General features: G+C 38.2%; 1 protein-coding gene across 1 annotated transcript in view; it reads right to left on the bottom strand.

Moving 5' to 3' along the window:
- Positions 1 to 13738, bottom strand: part of sh3kbp1 (SH3-domain kinase binding protein 1) — a 32530-nt gene extending 18792 nt beyond the window's left edge. The window contains exons 1-3 of the mRNA XM_010776158.1: positions 13542 to 13738; positions 5982 to 6139; positions 1720 to 1801 (exon numbers count right to left, since the gene is read on the bottom strand). Of these exons, the coding sequence (XP_010774460.1) occupies positions 1720 to 1801; positions 5982 to 6139; positions 13542 to 13545 (244 nt within the window). The 5' untranslated portion in view covers positions 13546 to 13738. The remainder of the gene's footprint in view (positions 1 to 1719; positions 1802 to 5981; positions 6140 to 13541) is intronic.
- Positions 13739 to 19914: the final 6176 nt, after the last annotated feature.

Below are 19914 nucleotides of genomic sequence, written 5' to 3'. Positions count from 1 at the left end.
AAAGACCTCCACTGGCTTCCTGTCTCCCATCGCATCAACTACAAAATTCTGGTCCTCACCTACAAAGCACTCCACCATTTAGCCCCCCCTTATCTCACAAACCTTCTCACTCCTTATCAACCCCCACGGTCCCTCAGATCCACCGCAGCCGGACTCCTATCCATTCCCACATCCACACTCTGCAGCTTTGGGGACAGAGCCTTCTCAGTGGCAGNGTCTGAAAACGGTTCTCGAAACAAACCGAGAACATTCTCGGTTCGTACCAGGTGGCTCATACCAGGTACAAACACAGACGAGGACTGGGAGTGATCATCCACAACACACACACACACCACACACACACACACACACATCACACACACACACAACACACACAGCACACGCGTACGGTGAGCGACGTGTGTGAAGTTCAGTCCGGACTTAGTGTTTTGTTTAGAATGACGGTCCAGTTTTGCGATGTCTACGAAGTACATATGTGTACGTGATTAGGTACCACTGCCTTTTTTATTTTTTTATTTACTATACTTACTTGTTTGCCTGTCCTTGTTTGTCTACCCTCCCTCATATTGTAAAGCGTCTTTGAGTTGTGAAAAGCGCTATATAAATAAAATGCATTATTATTATTATTATTATTAAATACAACAACAAAAATGTCTACTTTATTTAAGAATATAATATCTTTCAATGTGGTATTCAACTTGAAAATAATAAATAAACAAAAAAATATGTTTACAGGGCAATCTGCTTGTTTAAACTCTTAATTCAGATGAATGTTGACAATGGTGTCACTGTCAATCATGAAATACATTGACATTGTCTGTAAACATTAACGTGACGATAATATGTAATTGATTCAGTGATTATCTGAAAGCAAAATAACAAAAATAAAAAAATAGATCACAAAATTATTTTGAAAAAGAACACAGTGGAACAACATAGACATTTAAATGAAGAAAGTATTACATCTTGTAACTGGCTTGAAATTCAATGGCCTATTAGGTTGCATTATTGCCAAAGAAAGGGAGGAACAATGTTTATTTGTAAAAATGTGATTCTGCTTGTAATATTAGACCACTAATATTAGGTATAAATTAATCCCACATGAAAAAAATGTACTTAAACATGTGACTCCCAAAGGAATAAAATGATGTCATGACATGTAAACAACAAATGTGGAAATGGACAAAAATTATTTCGTTTTTGAAAAAACATGTCTAGTGTCCAATAAATAATTTGTGCATACACCAAAGATTGCCAAAGTGAATCTCTGTTTATGAGTGTCCCTGTACTGAGCTCCAGTATTACATGTCAGTAACCCAGGTGACCCTCAATGTTTACCTTCAGACTACCGGCCAGATCTCGTAAAGCTTGTCCAAATACAAACACACAAACAGAGCACCACCCTCTCCCGCACTGCTGAAACCTTCCCTTCTGTCCACATGACTTTCACTCACATCACAAGATAGCATGTGAAACTGATCAAGAGAACTGAAGAGAGACACGCAAACAAATGTGCCGAGTGACAGAAGAATCAACAAGGAGGCAGATGGGAAGACAACAAACAGGGAGACTCTCACACGGAGAGGGAAACCAAGAAAATAGGCATGACGGTTCACATCTCCCCACCACATTCATCATGTTTCACACGCCCTTGCCTTGTGGCAAAGGCAGCTCACTGAGGCATAATGGTATACTGACTCACATAATCTAACCCCTCACTCTGTATCTGAATGACCTGGTATGGTGTGAAAGCCTTAATGAGCCTCCGAGATCCAAAAATATCGACAAGGGAAGAGATTTCCTAGACAACAGGAGAAGCTTATCTTAGGTTAAGAGCCATTTTAAGGCTTCAAAGGTGGAGAATTGACATAACAGTGAAGTAAAATAGATGCTTGTGTTGGAAAGTAAACAAATGTTTCACTTGGCAAAGAAAGGATTCTCGATAGCAAAGAGGGCGTGTGCATCCTCTTCTAACCGGAATGAATGAATTATAAGCCAAAGATATAAATTCCTCTACAACCACAACATGTGAGCACTTAAAAGATGACTGTATTCACATGACTTCTTGCATTTCTCCTCCATATTAACATGCCTGAATTTAAATTTAAAAATAACTTTTTCCTTTTTTGGCTGCTTTATGCTTGCAGTAAAATATTCCATGACTTTGCTTTTGGTAATTTGTTAAGTAGGCTAATGTAGTGATAATGTGGAGTTGGAAAGAAAAGCAAACATTTAATTTTTGGCAGTTTGAGGGCAGATGGACTTGCTCAGACTCTACATGCCCTTATGTACTGCAAACAAGTGACACACATTTGTATTAAGAAACTTTCTTGCACAGACAACACTTTTAACTTAGAGACACAAGCCAACCTACACAAAAATGCATAGCGGCCATTGTTTAGCCAACAGATTCCCTTGTGGTGCAACAGAGGCGGTGTTTAGTTGTTTATGCCTTGTGTAAAGCAGTAAAACATAAATTCAAAAATCCATCTGTTATCTATTGAGTCTGATTGTTTTAAATAATTAAAATGTTTGAGTGTAATGCAAAAATAAATAAATAAAAACCGGGGACAAAGCTAACTGTTAATGTTCCTGGAGGCCTTTGTTACTACTTGGACCGCATTCATTCTCTACTACAATTCCTCCTGAGGGGACCCAGTCAAAGGAAACCCAGCTGAATAGAGGAAAGGAAGACAACGTGATTCATCATATCTGCACAGGAAACACCTGCATAATGTCCACTGCAGGGTTGCTAGTGTTTGTCTGTGTAATGTGTAAAAGTATGTTGTTTACACTGCACTGCTTTAATGCTAAACTCCGCTTTGTGCATCCTCTCTAACCAGACCTCTGACCTTTGTCTTCCAGCCAGAGATAAAGCAAAACAATGCAGTGTAGCAGCTAATCCACTGCCCTACAAAATAATATGTAACTTAGAGACAAACAGAGAGAGCTTTGAGTGTAGAAATCATTCTGAAATGCAGAGGAAATATTACGCAAACTCTTATTTCCCCTCTCATTATCCTTGTTGCGCAACTCCACCACTGGTCACTCTGGCAGAGTAAGAAAAGCTTTACACAAGCTGTTATAAAGATTAGTTTTGATACCATACACAGTGAATTTTCTAATAAAGATACAATTATTGAAACATTGATTAATAACAGAACATATCTGCAGCCATTTGATAATATATATTTATTATCTGCTCTTACTTCTTGTAAATCTTTTTTTTTTTGGCATTAGTACTGTAAGTCAGAATATTCTTGGCTCTTGAAAACTAAATTGACCATTGTCTTTATGGTAAACTATAATTGTACCAATAGGTTAAAAGACTGGTTACAGAATAGGAGCCACCCATTTCCATTATAGATTAGTAGTTAAAAAGTGTACTTCCAAATGAAATGTCAACTTTGTGCTAAAGTTTTCTACTTTTTTGACGTTTGCAGTGACTTTACTTCTCAAAAGTGACTACCAAGAAAAATCCGGCTGATCTTTTTAACAATGAAGTTCAGTGTTTAGCATTCTGTCTGTTCAGAGCATGGGATTCTGATTTGCGAATCAATTAGAGAATATCTAGCTGGTTCATCAAAAATGAAGCAATACGTTGGCACCTTATCGTGACAGACTGTAGTCAAGGGCAGCTGATTGTGTGTCTAAATGCACTTGACAGATTTGAGCTGATGTGCTGCGTGGTTTTTGACATTTCCCAATTAGGCGATTTGTTGGCAATAGAAATCAACGACAAGATAAAAATGTTTCTAACTGCTTTAGGGTTTGACAATGTATCTGCACACTGGTTAATGCACCTTGCGTTAGTTAGCATTAGTAGCATGCAGCGTTACTATATGTTATAAAGTATACCACCCATGCTTAGCATTTTGTTTACCTGAGCTGACCATCAGAAATAGCTCTTAAGCTGTTCCAAATATGCAAATAAAAACACCTTTTAAACTGTCTTCGAGTAGCATGCTATAGTCAATGACCTTCAATTTAATAATCGTATTAGCTGGCTGGCAGCCATGACGGCACCAGAGGGGGTTTGCTTGCATACCACCACTTCCTGTCCCCTTCTAAACCTGTCTGTCCACATCTCCCACTTCCTAAAAACACACATACATACAGACACACATTCATCAGCACTGCAAAGCTTAATTTCACTGATTCCCATAACTGCAATCCTGTGACAGACCAGTCTGGTATTACTGCATTACTCACAGCCTTCCTCTGTCTCACACACACACACACACACACCACACACACACACACACACACACACACACACACACACACACACACACACACACACACACACACACATAAATCCAAATCCACTCCATCACCAGTGGGACTTCACAGGCCCATTGTCCGGCTCCCTGACAATGAATGAGCTGTGATATTCAGTCAGCCGTAATAAAGCCTGGCTGCATGGCGTACCACCTGACAATAGAGTGACTTCTACGGTCTAAATGTAACTGTACTCTCTGCTCTTGGCTTTTGACACATTTCTACTTCCCCCTATGATACAGTAAACTTACTTCCCTGTTTTTCATCATCACAAACACACAGTTTTATTACACCATAAACCATATCATTATACTCTCACACTTACTTGTTACATTGTTGCTGACATAATGACTCACATTATAAATCGATCCATAAAATATGGATTATAAATAACCTAGTCATTTTACATTTACATCTTTGCCGCTTTGGGGGTAGAAAGCACCAAGGTGTTTTAATCTGATGTATTTTTTTTTCTCATCTTGTAACTGTAGCTGTAACTTAAGGGTATAGCGCAGTCCGAGTTAAAGCAAACCATATTCATCTGACAAGTCAGCATGGTATACGAATGACACGCAAAGTAAATTAGGAGGAAAGAAGAAAAAGGAAGTAATAAGATGGGCTGAATTATCAAGTCTACCGGACATGTTTGGCTTCTAATTTTTTTTTCTGTCTAGAAAAGGGATGGCATTCTACAGTATCTCCTGAAATCTCTCAAATTGTGTAGCAGATGCCAACAACATTTTATCAGAAATTCATGTTGGATAGTTAAACAGCTTCTGAAATCCGTTCTCCACAGACCTTTCGAAAAGGCTGGGAGTACTTTTGAAAGTTTCCTTTCACTCTCACATCTCCCGGTCTGATTTGGAGACAGTCAATCATGCTTTATCTCTTCTCGTCTCGATTACTGTAACTCCCTATACTCTGGTTAAGGCCAAAAATCAATATCTCGTCTTCAACTTGTGTAAAATGCCACAGCAAGACATTTAACAAATACCAGAAGAGTAGAACACATCACCCCTGTGTTAATCTCTCTTCACTGGCTACCTGTCTGTTTTAGAATTGATTTTAAGATTTTACTGATTACTTTTAAAGCTCTTAACGGTTTGGCTCCTGGTTACCTCACTAACTTGTTGTGCCCTTACGAGTGCCCCAAAACTCACCTTTTTATTAAAGCTTTTAACTGTTTTACTCGACATCCATGTATTATTCGTTTTACTTTCTTTTTTTTGTATTACTACTGCTATTTTTGAAATTCTATATATTTTATTGGGGGGATTTGGGGATTTTTTGACCGCATGCTTTGTTAGTGCCTGAACGCCCTGTTCTTAATCCATGTAAAGCACTTTGTGGCGTTGTTTTGAAGTGCTGTATAAATAAAGTTATTATTAGTATTATTCGCACACATTTGATGCAGTGCTCTTAACCTTGATCTAAAGTCCACAAAATAAACTTCAGCATAACATTATCTCTTTGAATGATCGAAATGCAACCTGTATTTCAAACCTTTACTCTCCCAATTAAAAAAGTGTTAAAACATGTTGAACTCTCACCTTTGAAACATCCCACGCTGCAGTGACACACTAGAAACTGCAAGTTTACTCTGCTGTTTTTATGGGGGGCCTATTGTGGGCTTATGGAGTGTGTAGGAGACTAAGAATCAGTAGAGAAAACGAGGTGGTGGTGGTATTTTGTGAACTCACCCTGACAAAGTTATCCGGGAACAGGCCCCTGCGTCCACCCAGCTCCCCCTCCCACCAGCCTCCATCGTCCCGCCGTATGTTCACGATGATCTCGCCCACCGTCAGGCTCAACTCATCGTCCTGCTGAGCCTCATAGTCGAACTCCACTACGGCCTCCACTGGGCGACATAGAGAATGAGGAACAGAAAATTAGTCGGTTAACAACAATGTGTTTAACTTTTACTCTCTGGCACTGTGGTTTTCAATGAAATGATTCGGCTGGTTTTATAAAGTGATGCAAAACTGAATGTGAAAGAGAAGCACACTCACAGCTGAACATACACAGCCATCTAAAACAATTGAATTTCTGTTTTGAATGCAATTTACTCTGGCCTGCAACACAGAGATAAAGTAAACTGTTATTTCTCTTTGGTTTTCTCATTTCCCATCCTTTCAAATGCACACAAACAAATAAAGGCCAGAACAATTACTGATTACATTCTCTTACATGTAACTAACAATAGTAAAGGAATACATTTTTTACAACTGTCCCAACCCTGTAATGTAATAAATTACGCCCGTAAACAAACCTTGTAATATTGTATTTTGTTGCTGTTAGTCAATACACTACTTACAAATCATAATGTATTGTCACAAACTATAGATGAGTGGAACCATGTGAAAGTGAAAATAAGAATAAAAAATACACTAATAAAAGTAGCTATATAAATAAACATCTTGACATCTCTGGTGCAAACTCTAGTGTTCTATTGATCCATACAGTGCTAATGATAGACGATAAAAACGTATAACTGTTTATGCAGCAAAAGGCTGAAGATGAGGTTGATAAACACAGAAGTGTACTCTCTCACGTAAATATTTACAAGAAAAGAGAAGTGTAATGCCCTTTGAGCAGCTGGAACTTGAGTGCTGACTCATTAACAGTAGCTTAATACATCTTTTTTTTAAAGGAAAAATAGATGTGCTTAAATAATTGAAAGAGTGAAAGCTACTTCTTTGCTGTGAAAATGTAAATTTTGCTGAATTTATAAAGACAAAACATAGAAATAAAACCGGAATACGCCTTACTGAAATGTTGTCAAATACACTTTGGTGAATAAAACAAGGATTATTTGTAAAGAAATTCTATTAAAATGATCTCACACACATCAACTCATATATTCACAGACACAAAAACACCTTGTGGCCGCACGAGCAGCTGCTAATACTTGTAGAAATGTACTGAATGTGTCATGATATCGCATATAGCTGTCTTAACTCTAACCCCTTTACACTGGACACACACACACACACACACACACACACACACACACACACACACACACACACACACACACACACACACACACAAACTTGCAAACACTCATATTGGCTGCAGAGGCCTGATCCTTGTCTAAACGGTGTAGGCAGCTAAAGGGGGGGCTGGGGNGGGTTTGAGGCGGGGGAGTTTTAGGGGGTGGGGTAACCATGGGAACTACAGTATGAAAGGGGTAGCTATGACTCAGACACAGTGGTTTCCTTCCAAAAATCACTCGTTCATATATTGTATGACGTGCACAAAGAGCAACATGTTCATACACACCAATATACAAACAGACAAAATGTGTTTTCATTTCAAACCTTTATTTAACCAGGTAGGTCCCATTGAGATCACAGGTAAAAAGGTCACAGTGACTAGCTTTTTCCTGGCCTCAAGCGAGAAACAGAACTTGTTTCTGAAAAAGAAACCTAGCCTAACCCTCAGCTTTTTAAACAGATTATTGACCTGAAGTTTAAAATAGAGACAATCATCAAGCCAGATACCAAGGAATTTATAACAGGCAACCACTTCAAGTTTCTTTCACAGTAACAATATCCAAAGCGGTCTCTGTTTGGCTTTTGAAAATAGCATTACCTTAGTTGTATCAACATTTAAAAGAAGCTTTAGTTCAGAGAGCTGAGTCTGAATAATATTACAGTAAAAACAGCCTACAGCCTCCTTAATGGAGGGACCTACACAATACATCACGGTATCGTCCGCATAAAAATGTAAAGTTCCTCCAACCACATTTTGACCTAAACTGTTGATATAGATGGAGAATAATAGTGGACCTAAAACACCATTTGCAATGTTTTACCACTCAGAAGTGAGCCCATCAAATGAACACATTGGGACCTTTCAGAGAGGTAGTTCACAAACCACCCCACTGCATAGGCTGGATATGCCAATACTGATGTAAACACCATCACAACCAAAAATACTTTACATATTCGAGAAGGAACAGGACTTTCACAAGACATCAATATTAAGAAGACAAAGCAGGCGACTGTAGTTCAAGTTGGCCTGGTGCTCAGATGGGAGGATATGATTCTGGCGTGAAATAACTAAGAGAGATTAGCTGCAGATGACACAGCGACGTGGCACAAATACCATTTTGCTCACAGTTCTGATGTGTCTAGGGCACATGTGTCAAACTCAAGGCCCGGGGGCCAAATCAGGCCCTTGGTGGATTTAATTTTGGCCCGTAGGATCATTTCGAATTACTATTAGATCTGGCCCGCCGCTATATTGCGAGCACACCTTCATTCAATCCTGAGGATTTCCTCAGCTCAGAGCCTGATGAACTTGCACCAAAGATGAGATGCCAAGTATCTGGCTTAAACTAGCATCACAGAGCAGCACACTGAGTTTCAATCGATGTTTCCTTCTGCAGTTTTGTCTTGTGACAACAGGGCATGTTTGTTTTTTTCTTTGAGGGGAATTGTTTTTTTGAAGCTGTTGTTGGTCTGTGGAAAAATGTAATCATTAGAAATGACTCCGGAAAATCTGCAGATAGAGCCATAAGAAATATGCAACTGATTATGTAATGTTTAATGTTGTTTTTAAAGGCAATAATTTAAGCTTTGTTAGTTCCATGTTTAATATGTGCAATAAGTTATTTCAATAAGTTTTGCAATAAACATTGAACCAGTCCGGCCCTCGACTAGTACCGATCTTTTTATTTTGGCCCACAGTGTATTTGAGTTTGACACCCCTGGTCTAGGGGAAGTAGCACATATCATGATAGTGGAAGTACAAGGCTCACCAGTTAGGAGAAGTATCTCGGTGAATTGATAGCTCGTGGCAGTTGTCTTGCAAATCACATGACAGTGCATCTGAGTGGCAGAACAGAACCACACGCTGCAGTCCACCCACCCATCCACGTCACTCAACAACACATACACCACTGAAGAAGACGACAGCTCGTGGCTTTCCACAGAACTTACACCACTGAGTGCAAAGACGGGTGCAAGTTAAAGTGACACAACGTAAACGCCAAATAGGCTCTGGAGCGGAGCACAGTCTGGTGTGAAGCTGTGCCTGAAGAGGGCAAACCCAGCCTTAAAAAATATATATATACTGGATATGATTTTACAAAGGAAGCAGCCTTAATTTATTCGTATGATGCACAACACAACATGATGGAATAAATACAAACACACAATGCATTCAAGAACATTTGAAAATAATGAAATGCTCTTCAAAGCATTATGAATGTAGAGCAAACACGTCAGTAGGGGTGCATACGTTTTTTGTTTTTTTTAAGTACACGTAAGTCTGGTGAATTATTTTGTTTACTTACACAATTATTCCCATGAAAAGACCTGTCCTTGTATCCAAAGCCTGATATAGCTTATACCTCAATTCTAGTCCAAAAACTATTTAAAAAACACACTGTTTAACTGGGTGTCCTGTTCCTTCATTATCTCAACACACACTCTGCTTTATTTTGACTCAATCCCATAGGCCCTATCCTGCTGCTGTAAATACCAAGGGGCAACCTCCAGGTTGAAAAAGCCAAGTCAATGTGACTAATAGTATGATGGTATTTTAGAAAACAACCCTACTTCTCACTTAATCTATAACTGTAGTAAGCAAAAAGGTTTATGGTCTGAATCAGTAGTGTTTATGTCTCCTTCGATACAGATATGGTAATACAAATGGACACAAAACATAAAAAATGATGGACCCATTGAGATCAATTGGATTGTAAAGCAAGATTGGTTTGGACCAAGCAAACTTAAAAAATTAAAATCCAAATTATTATCACGTAAATGTTAATAGCACTTTGCTAACCAGGCCAGCACTAGCTAGTAACTAGCCGCTTAGTAAGCTAATTATATCGGGTCTTACTACTCCTCTCCTAATATTCTAGCCAAAATGCCAAAATGCAAAAGTCAACAAGTCTTATAACCTTTGTACAAAGCCAATGTGCTACGCTATGTCACGGTGACGACGTACACTTCTTTTATACAGTCAGTGCTTATACCCGTTTTAATCATTTAAAGCTGAAGTCGGCCTCCAACAAGTGTGATAATCTTGTTTAAGTAAAGTTTGAAAACAAAATGGGAACCCACTTATTCAAAACATTTTGAATGTAGTTAGAAGTTTTAAAAGGAGAAACAGAATAGACACAAGTCAGAAGCTATAATGTGTAAAGGGCCTCTTTAAGCTCAATGTTGGAAATCACCCGTTTTTTCAGTAGCAATGGTTCAGTCACATTGGCAACACAGTGTGTTTTAGGCAATACAAGGCTCTCACTCTACAGTACCTCTGCTGCTCAACAAAACATTACTGATAGAGCTTTAACAGAAAGTATCCAATTATTATCTTAAAAGCCAGATAAACATTTTAGGTTTTTTTTATTTTGAAACTGGGTAAACTTTAGCATTGTCTTAGCATACAATCATCAGGCAGAAACAAACAAAACATATAATGAATGGTGTTGCCTGATGGCTGCATAATGTAGTTGCTAAAATTATAAGAAATGCATTAGTAAATAACATTAGTTTAGATCAAGCATGTGAACGAAATTAACGGTCTAACAGGACTGGACTGTAACATAACCTTAATGTTCTAGCACTAATCGGTGTGATAAAAACACGCTTTATATTCGCTCCCTAACCTACTTTCCCACCTTCACATCCAATTGTACCCTCACAGCTAGCTAGCTTAGATTTGTCAATATGGTCTGTTTTAACAATCAGATTCAACGAGGTCTGTGTCTACTTATGCTAATATAATTAAATTACTAATTTCAAACATACTTGCTAAACTTAACCATGCTTTCATATTAAATAGCTGCATTGAGTTAGCAGTGTATTGGTCCTGAAACTTGAGATCAAAACTGCAACTGAAATGTCAAAGGACTTGTGTCATGGTTGTGTCTTCCGTTTGCCGTGTTCTGATAGACAGGAGGCCTTGAGAACACAAGAGACAGATTATCTGAAACCTGCAGACAAAACAAAACTCAAGTGGTCAAGTAAGAAACACACTGCCATATAGGAACCATGTTGACCTGTAGTGTCCCCTGAACAGCTGCAGTCAGTTTAGATAAGACCGAACTACATACAAACACACTAAACTCTGCAACTCCATGCTGCAGTTTGCTGGTTTACTGCAGACCTGTGTTTAGTTGTGGGTATGCTTCAGTACTGTCGCTGATGATTTCAAGAGCAGCTGCGTGTTTTCAGTCTGTAAAACATTCACGCTGGACATAAGCCCACTGGCAGTCAAAGCCACCCACTCCAACTGTGGATCAGATCACAGACTTCAGCAAATTCCCCCACATTTAAAGTCAATTCCAACTGTTCTCTGCCCAACTCATCATTCTGTTGCATTGCAGGAAATTGTTTTGTTACACAGTCTTTGAACTCCCTTAACATGTTTTGAATGTTTCAAATTTCCAGCATTCCTCTTTCCAGGAAAGTTTTGGACAACCCCCAGATACAAACTCTGAGTATTCAGCTTTATATTTTCAATGTGGCTGGAGAGAGACAGTGCCAGTGACAGCAAACCAACATTTTTTAAGCACGGGTCAGAGAAGTCAGATCTTTTGAAAACATGTATTTGTGACTGTTAAGACTATGATAGCAAAAGGTTGCCTCTTTAATGTGTCTATATTTGAGTAACTGCAAAATGAATCCTTATACGTAAATTCTGAGTTTTAGACTAGACTAGATTCAAATGGGCCCAGGATTGCTAAATGCATTACAACAATATGTACAATATAGTTTTTCATTTTCAGGCAGGTTCAAGTCAAGTGACCCAAAGTTGATATTTTTTGATTGATACAATACATTTTTATTGTTTTGCAATAAGGTATTCCTCTATAATTAGTAAGTGATTTTTCAATTATATCTGTGTATTAAAATGATAGTGTTTGTGTTGCCCTGGACAGCATTGTTTGTCTGCAATGATTTTAATAATCTGTCCGCCTAATGTTTGGAAATTGGAAAAGCATAAAAAGTCGAAATGATGTTCAACCTTTATGAACTACGTAATGAACATATGATTGAATTTACACAAAAACGACAATGCCACCAAAAACGTTGTACATTGATGGCAGAGCTGAATTGGTTACAAATGATGAATAAACAGAAGTGGAAAATGTGGCAATTTATGGCGGGATTACTTTCACTTATTGAGACACATCCCAACCACCATCACCACCATACTTCCCATATGAATCCTATAACCTCTTTAAATTCGTAAAAGGTATAAACCCCCTGTGTTCAACATGGAACATACTGTATAACACTACATTTAGAGACAGTGTTGAGCTAATATGCCGGACCTATTTAAAGGCCCTTGTAATTCCATCTAAGCTAATAGTTGAATTAGTGGTGCATATTAGAGACAATTTTGCAATTAATTAAACTACACACCACACAGTGAATCTGGCCTAGGCCCATGGGGAAATGTCCTGATTTTCCAAATTGGTCATCCAGCTTTGACGGTTCGGTTGTGTATAAATGTACATGTGAGTGTTCCCCCCTGAGGCCAGCTGTGAATTTTGTTTACATGCAGCAGAGCTCATACAATCTTATAATAACACACTGTCAAGATATCCATAGGAATGTCTAATACAGTAGATCTACAGATTAGCCTACCAAGTAAAATGAAAATAAAAAGGAAGTAACACCTTCATCCCTGCATGGCATCTGTGGCTAATTAGTAAATGTGTACACTTAATTAAGTTATTAATCGCCCACTATATCGGCAATCAATTAATTCCCATGCGTTTCAGGTGTGGAAGAGTACGATGCCGTGGGAATTGATGGCGATAATGAGAGGAATGTCACAGACAGGCCTGTTTCCTCCACAGGGACAGGGGGCTGGAGAGAGTCAAACACTGTGCAACACAATGGGCAGACAGCTAGTGAATGTAAACGTGTCAACATCTGCAACTCATCACTGTGACCCGCTGCTTTCCTCAAAACGCATCCGCACGCCCGCGCATTCACACCCACGCGCAGCTTTCTAATCATGAATAAAGCATCGGAAACGCGGAGAAACGCCAAAGCCGCGCGGACACTAACGAACAGCTCGGCCATGTATGAAGCGACGTCAGAGGAGTGGAGGTGAGGTGAGTTGGGGTGGAGAGGAGAGGAGAGGGGGTAAGAAGGAAGGAAAGAGGTTGAACCCAGCGCGCATCTGGACCGGGCGTTTATTCCTGCCCATCCAGATGCGCAGAGGCGCTGGAGGCTATTTTTGGGGCATTCTCTCAATTGGAAGCAGAAAACTGCGTTGCAACTCACCCATTTATGTGTCCCGGTGTGCTGGTAGTGCTCCTGCAGGCTGGTTGGAAACGGGGAAGGTGGTCGTGTGAGGTTTGAGCCGGACCGAGACCGCCTCTTGCTCGTGCTATAGATCCGCTACAGCCACGCTGAAACGGGAGGAGCGTCTGATGAAACCATGTTCCTTCCCCTTTTCTCTCCGGTGACACGGCAGAGGAGGCAGAGCGAGGACCTAGAAAACGGAAAAGCGCTGATGAGCAAATCTCTCTCTCTCTCTCTCTCTCTCTCTCTCTCTCTCTCTGGTTGCCTTCAGGTGCAGTGCGTAAATGTCGGTCTCCACAAGAGCACAAATGGTGGTGAAACAATTACTCGCACATCTTCTGTTTCTTAAGAAAAAAAAGTCTGTTAATTGTAATCCTGAAAAACCTATACAAAAACTGGTTTTGTTTTGCTTTTTAAACTGAAATACCTCCTCACTTGACACTGCCAACACTTTCTTGATGATATAAGAAGTAAAGTAGAAGTAAGTATGTCCTAAATCATTCCACATTTTTGTCTTGGCCCCAGCTGAGGACAAATGAAGAAGCCATTCTTTGTGTTAATTATGTATTTGTAGTTCTATGTATTTGGAATAGAGCTGCATCTAATGATACACAATTTCCACAAATCTATTGTTTTGACTGAAGAACAGACTAAATCCCAAAGATATTCTTCAAGATATATTATTCATCAAATATTCAACCTTGATCTTTTCCGACATTTTTGCTCTAATAAGTGCCTTTATTTTTGGCAGACCTCACGAACATGAATGAATGAATCGGTATGATAAGATAAATACTCATAACGGTGGACATGTACGTCATATGCGGATATGAAAGAGGTATGCAGGTAGGCTACATGAGGAAATTAGGTCTTGTAATGCGTCCAAGTTAATAGTGAACTATCACATTTATGTTTTTATTTTTTTAAATGCAAAACATAGGATACAAAATTAACAGGAGTTAAACGTATACTTAAGAGTACACTTTATGTTACAAAGCCTCTAATTAATATTAATTGAATTGCAATTTGTTCTGCTCTCTGTTGTTGAAATGAGTAAAAGAAACAAGTTCATTCAGTGTCTTTAACTTTTTTTCAAGCTAAATCATGTGTGTTTCACTAACAATGTTATTATTTCCAACAGCCTTTGAAGGTAGCATGCTTCCAAGATCAAATACTCGCACCTATCTAGCTAAGATCTCGCGATAACACGTTCTTGAAGTTATATCTCACTTGACGACCTCAAATTCGCAATGAAGTGTTTATTTAGTTTAAAACTAATGGTTCCAGATGCACATTGTTAACATTTTAGTCACATTATCAAACAGCAATAGAGATACACACACACACACACACACACACACACACACACACACACACACACACACACACACACACACACACACACACACACACACACACAATCTCCATCACACACACATATTCACTCCAAGCACTGCTGCAGTGTTGTGTGCTCTGGATATAACATGCAGGCGAGAATGATTATGCTGGCAGCTGCAAAAGAGGGAGATGAAACGATGCAGTGATTGTAGAGAAAGAAAGAGATGAGAAATGTAGATAATTTTCACAATCAGTTGTCACTTGGTTATACAGAACAAGCTGCTGACAACAAAGGAGATCTGATATAATAAAATATAGCAGAGAGCAGAAAAAATTAATTTGAGCGGATGTAGTCTGCATCTGTGACGCAAAAGAGATAATACATGCCTAACCTTGAATGTGTAGAGGACTGTGACAGTAGCCCATACTGCAAGTTTATATGATGTATCAAGTATCTAAAGTATTCCTTGTTTTGTGTAAGTAAAAAACGGTGTGCAAAAGCCCTGAAGTTAAACAGGTTTAGTATCAGCATCTCACATAAAAGTGCACTGAATCAAAAATATTTGTCTTAAAGATATAGTTGAGTTAAGTTAATTAAGTAAGAGTTTTTGGCTAAAATCATCTACAATGATAGGGTTGTTTTAACGAGAAACAAATGGTGGAGTATACCACTTTGCACAGCTGCAGAACCTGAAATGTAGGATGTGAAATTGTTTGTATGTGCTGTCACTATGGCTATGGTTACCAAACTTTATTGTATTTATGTATGGAAATCTTTACAAGATTTTTCTCTTCTCTTGCAGTAAGTTGCTTTTTTCCTGAAGAACTACTTCATGTTAAATCTGCAATTTTGTCCAGATGTCTGCAATGCTGTCCTCCCATCAAACTCCTCAATAAACTCCAAATCATCACCATAGGTGCACCATGTATGCTCGGGCTTTTAGCTGCACTGCTCCAAGACTCTGGAATTCCCTCCCTAAACACATCCAACAGTCTGACATAATCACCGCATTCAAGCCCCTCCTCAAAACCCACCTGTTCAGATGAGCCACTGTTATGCTACCTGTCCCGTCTCCCTACATATTACTGCCCTTTTGTAACGTTTTTAGGAATATTTTATGAATTGTAAGATGGGTGCTTTGAAAGGTGCCTCTAAATAAAATGCATCATTATTGTTATTTGTGGTTATAACAATATCCTGCGGCTGAGAAAAAAGGTATTTGTTTTTCTTCAAAGTGCAATCTTGAAACACCGCTTTTCGTGCTGACGTTGCATCTGCATGCTCCACTGAGTGAAGCTGCCACTTTAACATAGAAATGCCAAATGTCCACAATTGTATTATCAACATGTTGATGCAACAACATGGAGGTGAATTATGACAAACTCCACGAAGAAGACTTACTCCCCATAGATATGTGCATTCCTAATTTTGTCTGAATGAGAAAATGACCCTACTCAATTTATTAACATTGAGTTAATATCTTAATTGCTACTTTCCCATATTGTAAACATTTGTATTTACTTAAAGGCGGGGGTACATTGACAGGTTGACAACGTTCTAGACATCTAACTTCGGTGTTGTCCTTCTTTTGGTCTTTGAACTTTAATCCATGTACACTCTTTTCAGTTCATGAACAGTTATTCTCAAATGTTTGATTCCTAAACGCATTTGGTTGTATTTAGCTCTACCCAGTCTCCACTCACACACACTAAAAAACAGTGTTGACCAAGATGCCAAACTAAAGACTTTAGCCAAATGGGTAATGTCATGTTGACTACATCCTTGTAAGGTCTATGGTTGTTTTGTTAATGATTTTTCCACCGTTTGGTTGCAGTGATAATAAAACAGCCTGTCACCCATTGTCACAGGTTTGAACAGCCAACAAATCCATTTACCAGCCAGGCTCTTAAAGGGAAACACTCAGAAGCGAAATCTCACTGTCAATTCTAAATAAAATGCCTCAAATGTGAAATATGTTATGCTATCAAGGGTAATGAACATTCTCCTATTTAGCCTAGATACCATCTGTGCTGCTTGCAGCTTGTTTCCTCATCCAGAGATGGAGGTTGATGTATCCAGAGATGAGATGTAAATGTAACACAAAGTACTAAGGTGACACCATCTGGGACAGTGTTGCTATTGCACAAATGTTCTACAGTAAGTCCCAATACATTTTTGCCACTTACTGTACATGTGGAAACACACAACCACGCTCACAGTGAGAAGTCTCAGCAGTGCTGACACTATTTCTAACACCTATAATCCTCCCTTGGAAATAGTAGTTGTTTGATAGCATCTGAAACAGTACATTTAAGTTATTTTGGGGATTGTATGAAAATTATTAGCGCAATGACATGGTTTTTAATATTTGGTTAAGACAGTGCCCCAAACTTCAAATGATTGCAACACCCTCTCAATACATTCTCAAAAAAACAATGACATCAAGCTTTATCAGGACAATACTTTTACACTCTATTGACACATTTAACTTTACTCTAGGTCAGATAAAGTGAGGAACAAAAAGAAGGTGACTGTGGGACTGTGAAGAAATGGCATGCTTTTTAAGATAATGTTAAATCCATACTAACTATAAACATTGTTGATTTCTGCCGTGTTGACAATGATTCCTTTATCAATTTGACCGAGACCAGTAAAGGCGACTGACAATGGATTAAATAAAAAGAGATTATTCATCAAATATGTAAAAGAATGTGGTTTTTACTTAAATCTTGATACTGTTTGCATTGATTTTATTTTATCTTTTTCAGATATGGAAAAATAGTGTTTTTTACATAGATTTTTTTTTATCAGAATGAAAATCCACAAAAAAGGAATAAACACTTTTCACTTCAGACGTGCAGACAGGGGAGAGTGGGGTAAGATTAGTCCATTTTTACTTATGTTGTCCTAGGCAAGGAAAAATTGTATAGAAGTTAAATGAAAACAATCTTTATTTGAGAATCTCCTCTATAATGCATTATAACAAAGGGCCATGAAAATATGAATTGATATGAAAAAAGTGGTCTTGTAGCTTAACTTGCTAAGGAGTAAATTGATCTGCGTCAAGGGGTAAATTGAGCCATCTGGGAGTAAATTGATGAATTTACTTTTTCAAGTTTAAACCTGAGTTGAAAACACTGTCACAGTTTGTCTCTCTCTGCACATTAAACATTGCATCTTTATGATGAATGACACAAACAAAAAGCATGAATTGATGTAACTATTCAGTTATTATTTTTCAACTTAAAGGTGGGGTAGGTAATTTTGGAGAAACCAGCTCGAGTGCGCTAGAATTTGAAAATACACAACGGAAAAAATCGGCCACTTCCTTACATAGCCCCTCCTCCAACACAATTCCATGGAATATAATAAAAAGTGTTTCTGAAATAAATTACATACGCCACCTTTAACTTTATTTTTTTTCAGTAGATCTTGCAAGAAAAGTATACAACTAAAAAGAAACCTGAGGCATGTTCTCAATAAGTATACACAACAATCCTGTTCTTTCCAGTATTCAGAGTGACTGACTCAAATGCCTATTTCCCACAGTTGAAGTGTTACATCAAAGTTCTGCTCTGAACTGACTGATAAGAAATCATCTATAATGACAGTGAGATTGTGTTACTCTAAATGTCTTCCTCTGCATTCAGATGTATCATTCACATCTGGGGATTTAGATAAAGAGAATAATTGTTCCTTAGCAGAATGTATTCACCTAATCATACATTGAAAGGAGCAAACGCATGAGCGCAGAGCCTTTACCTGAGCAAAAGCAGGAATCCCACACCATAAAAAAAGAAGGAAAAGTTGCTTTCAAAATATCTATCAATAGAATATATATATACACAGAGGTGAAATAAGTACTCAGATTATTTACTTACTGCATTCCAAATTGTACTTAAGTAAAAGTATTTGCATTAAAAAAATACTTTGAGTAGCCTACCAAAAGTAAAAGTATGTGTTATGCAAAATGACCTTTAAAGCACAAGACATTTTAAACCTATTTTATAAAGATTATTGGTGCATTAATGTGTCACATCACTGTTTAACTTAAATTGTAAATGGTAAATGTGGGGTTAATTTGAATTAATATACTATTGGGTAGCTTAACCTATATTATATTATAATGTGTGTCAATTTATACTTTGTATTTAATAACCTAAATCTGCAAAGGAACTAAGTGTGTAAAATACATGCCTTGGAGTAAAAAGTACAACATTTGCAGACAAAATGTAGTGAGATTAAAGTATAAAGTACTTTGTACATATGTCCTTTGTTATATAACACCACTGTTTAGATAAATATATACATATTTAAACAAAATGAGAGTCCAAGAACTAAGCAGGTTTGTGCAGTGATGAACACATTATATTGTATTAACTGATCAAGTTGAACATACCATTTCCCCCTGAATCTTGTAGGGTAGAGTTTAACGTGATATAATATCACTTACCTCAGTTATAAATACAGTGTATGAGGTATGAGTTCACGTTCATTTCTACAGCCATGTCTCGTTTGTATGGGCTCAGAACAGTCTCATAATACACACATGCACACAGAAGGATTCAAACTTGTATTTCATGATCCGCAAAAGGATTCACACTTGTATTTCCGGATCCATACTTGTGTTTTTCAATGCATTCACAAATGTATTCCGTTTCATACATATAAATAAAATCCAAACACAGAAAAAAGTTTTACATATGTATTTTTGATCCTCATATATTTGTTTTCCGTTTAAATCCCCTGAAACTGCAAACACAAACCGCTTTCTGTGCACGGATCGCTGTGCATTTGTGTGTGTTTTTTTTTAGACTCCCCTGACGCTCACCCAAGCGGCAAACTCTGTGGAAGAGCCGGGACGCCAATACGGAAGTGGCACACACTGCAGTTCATATATTGACCGATAGGGACTGACTGCAGAAAGGAGCAATTTCCATAGACCCCCATGTTAAAATGCCCAACTTTACAGCAGAAAAAAACATGTTTCTACCCATGCACACAGGGGATAGG

This window comes from Notothenia coriiceps, unplaced genomic scaffold (genome assembly GCF_000735185.1).
Source record: "Notothenia coriiceps isolate Sejong01 unplaced genomic scaffold, NC01 NC01_scaffold00016759, whole genome shotgun sequence".
In the NCBI taxonomy this organism is placed as follows: Eukaryota; Metazoa; Chordata; class Actinopteri; order Perciformes; family Nototheniidae; genus Notothenia; species Notothenia coriiceps.
Note: the sequence above shows the minus strand (reverse complement) of the source record. Positions and strands in the feature narration are given on the sequence as shown.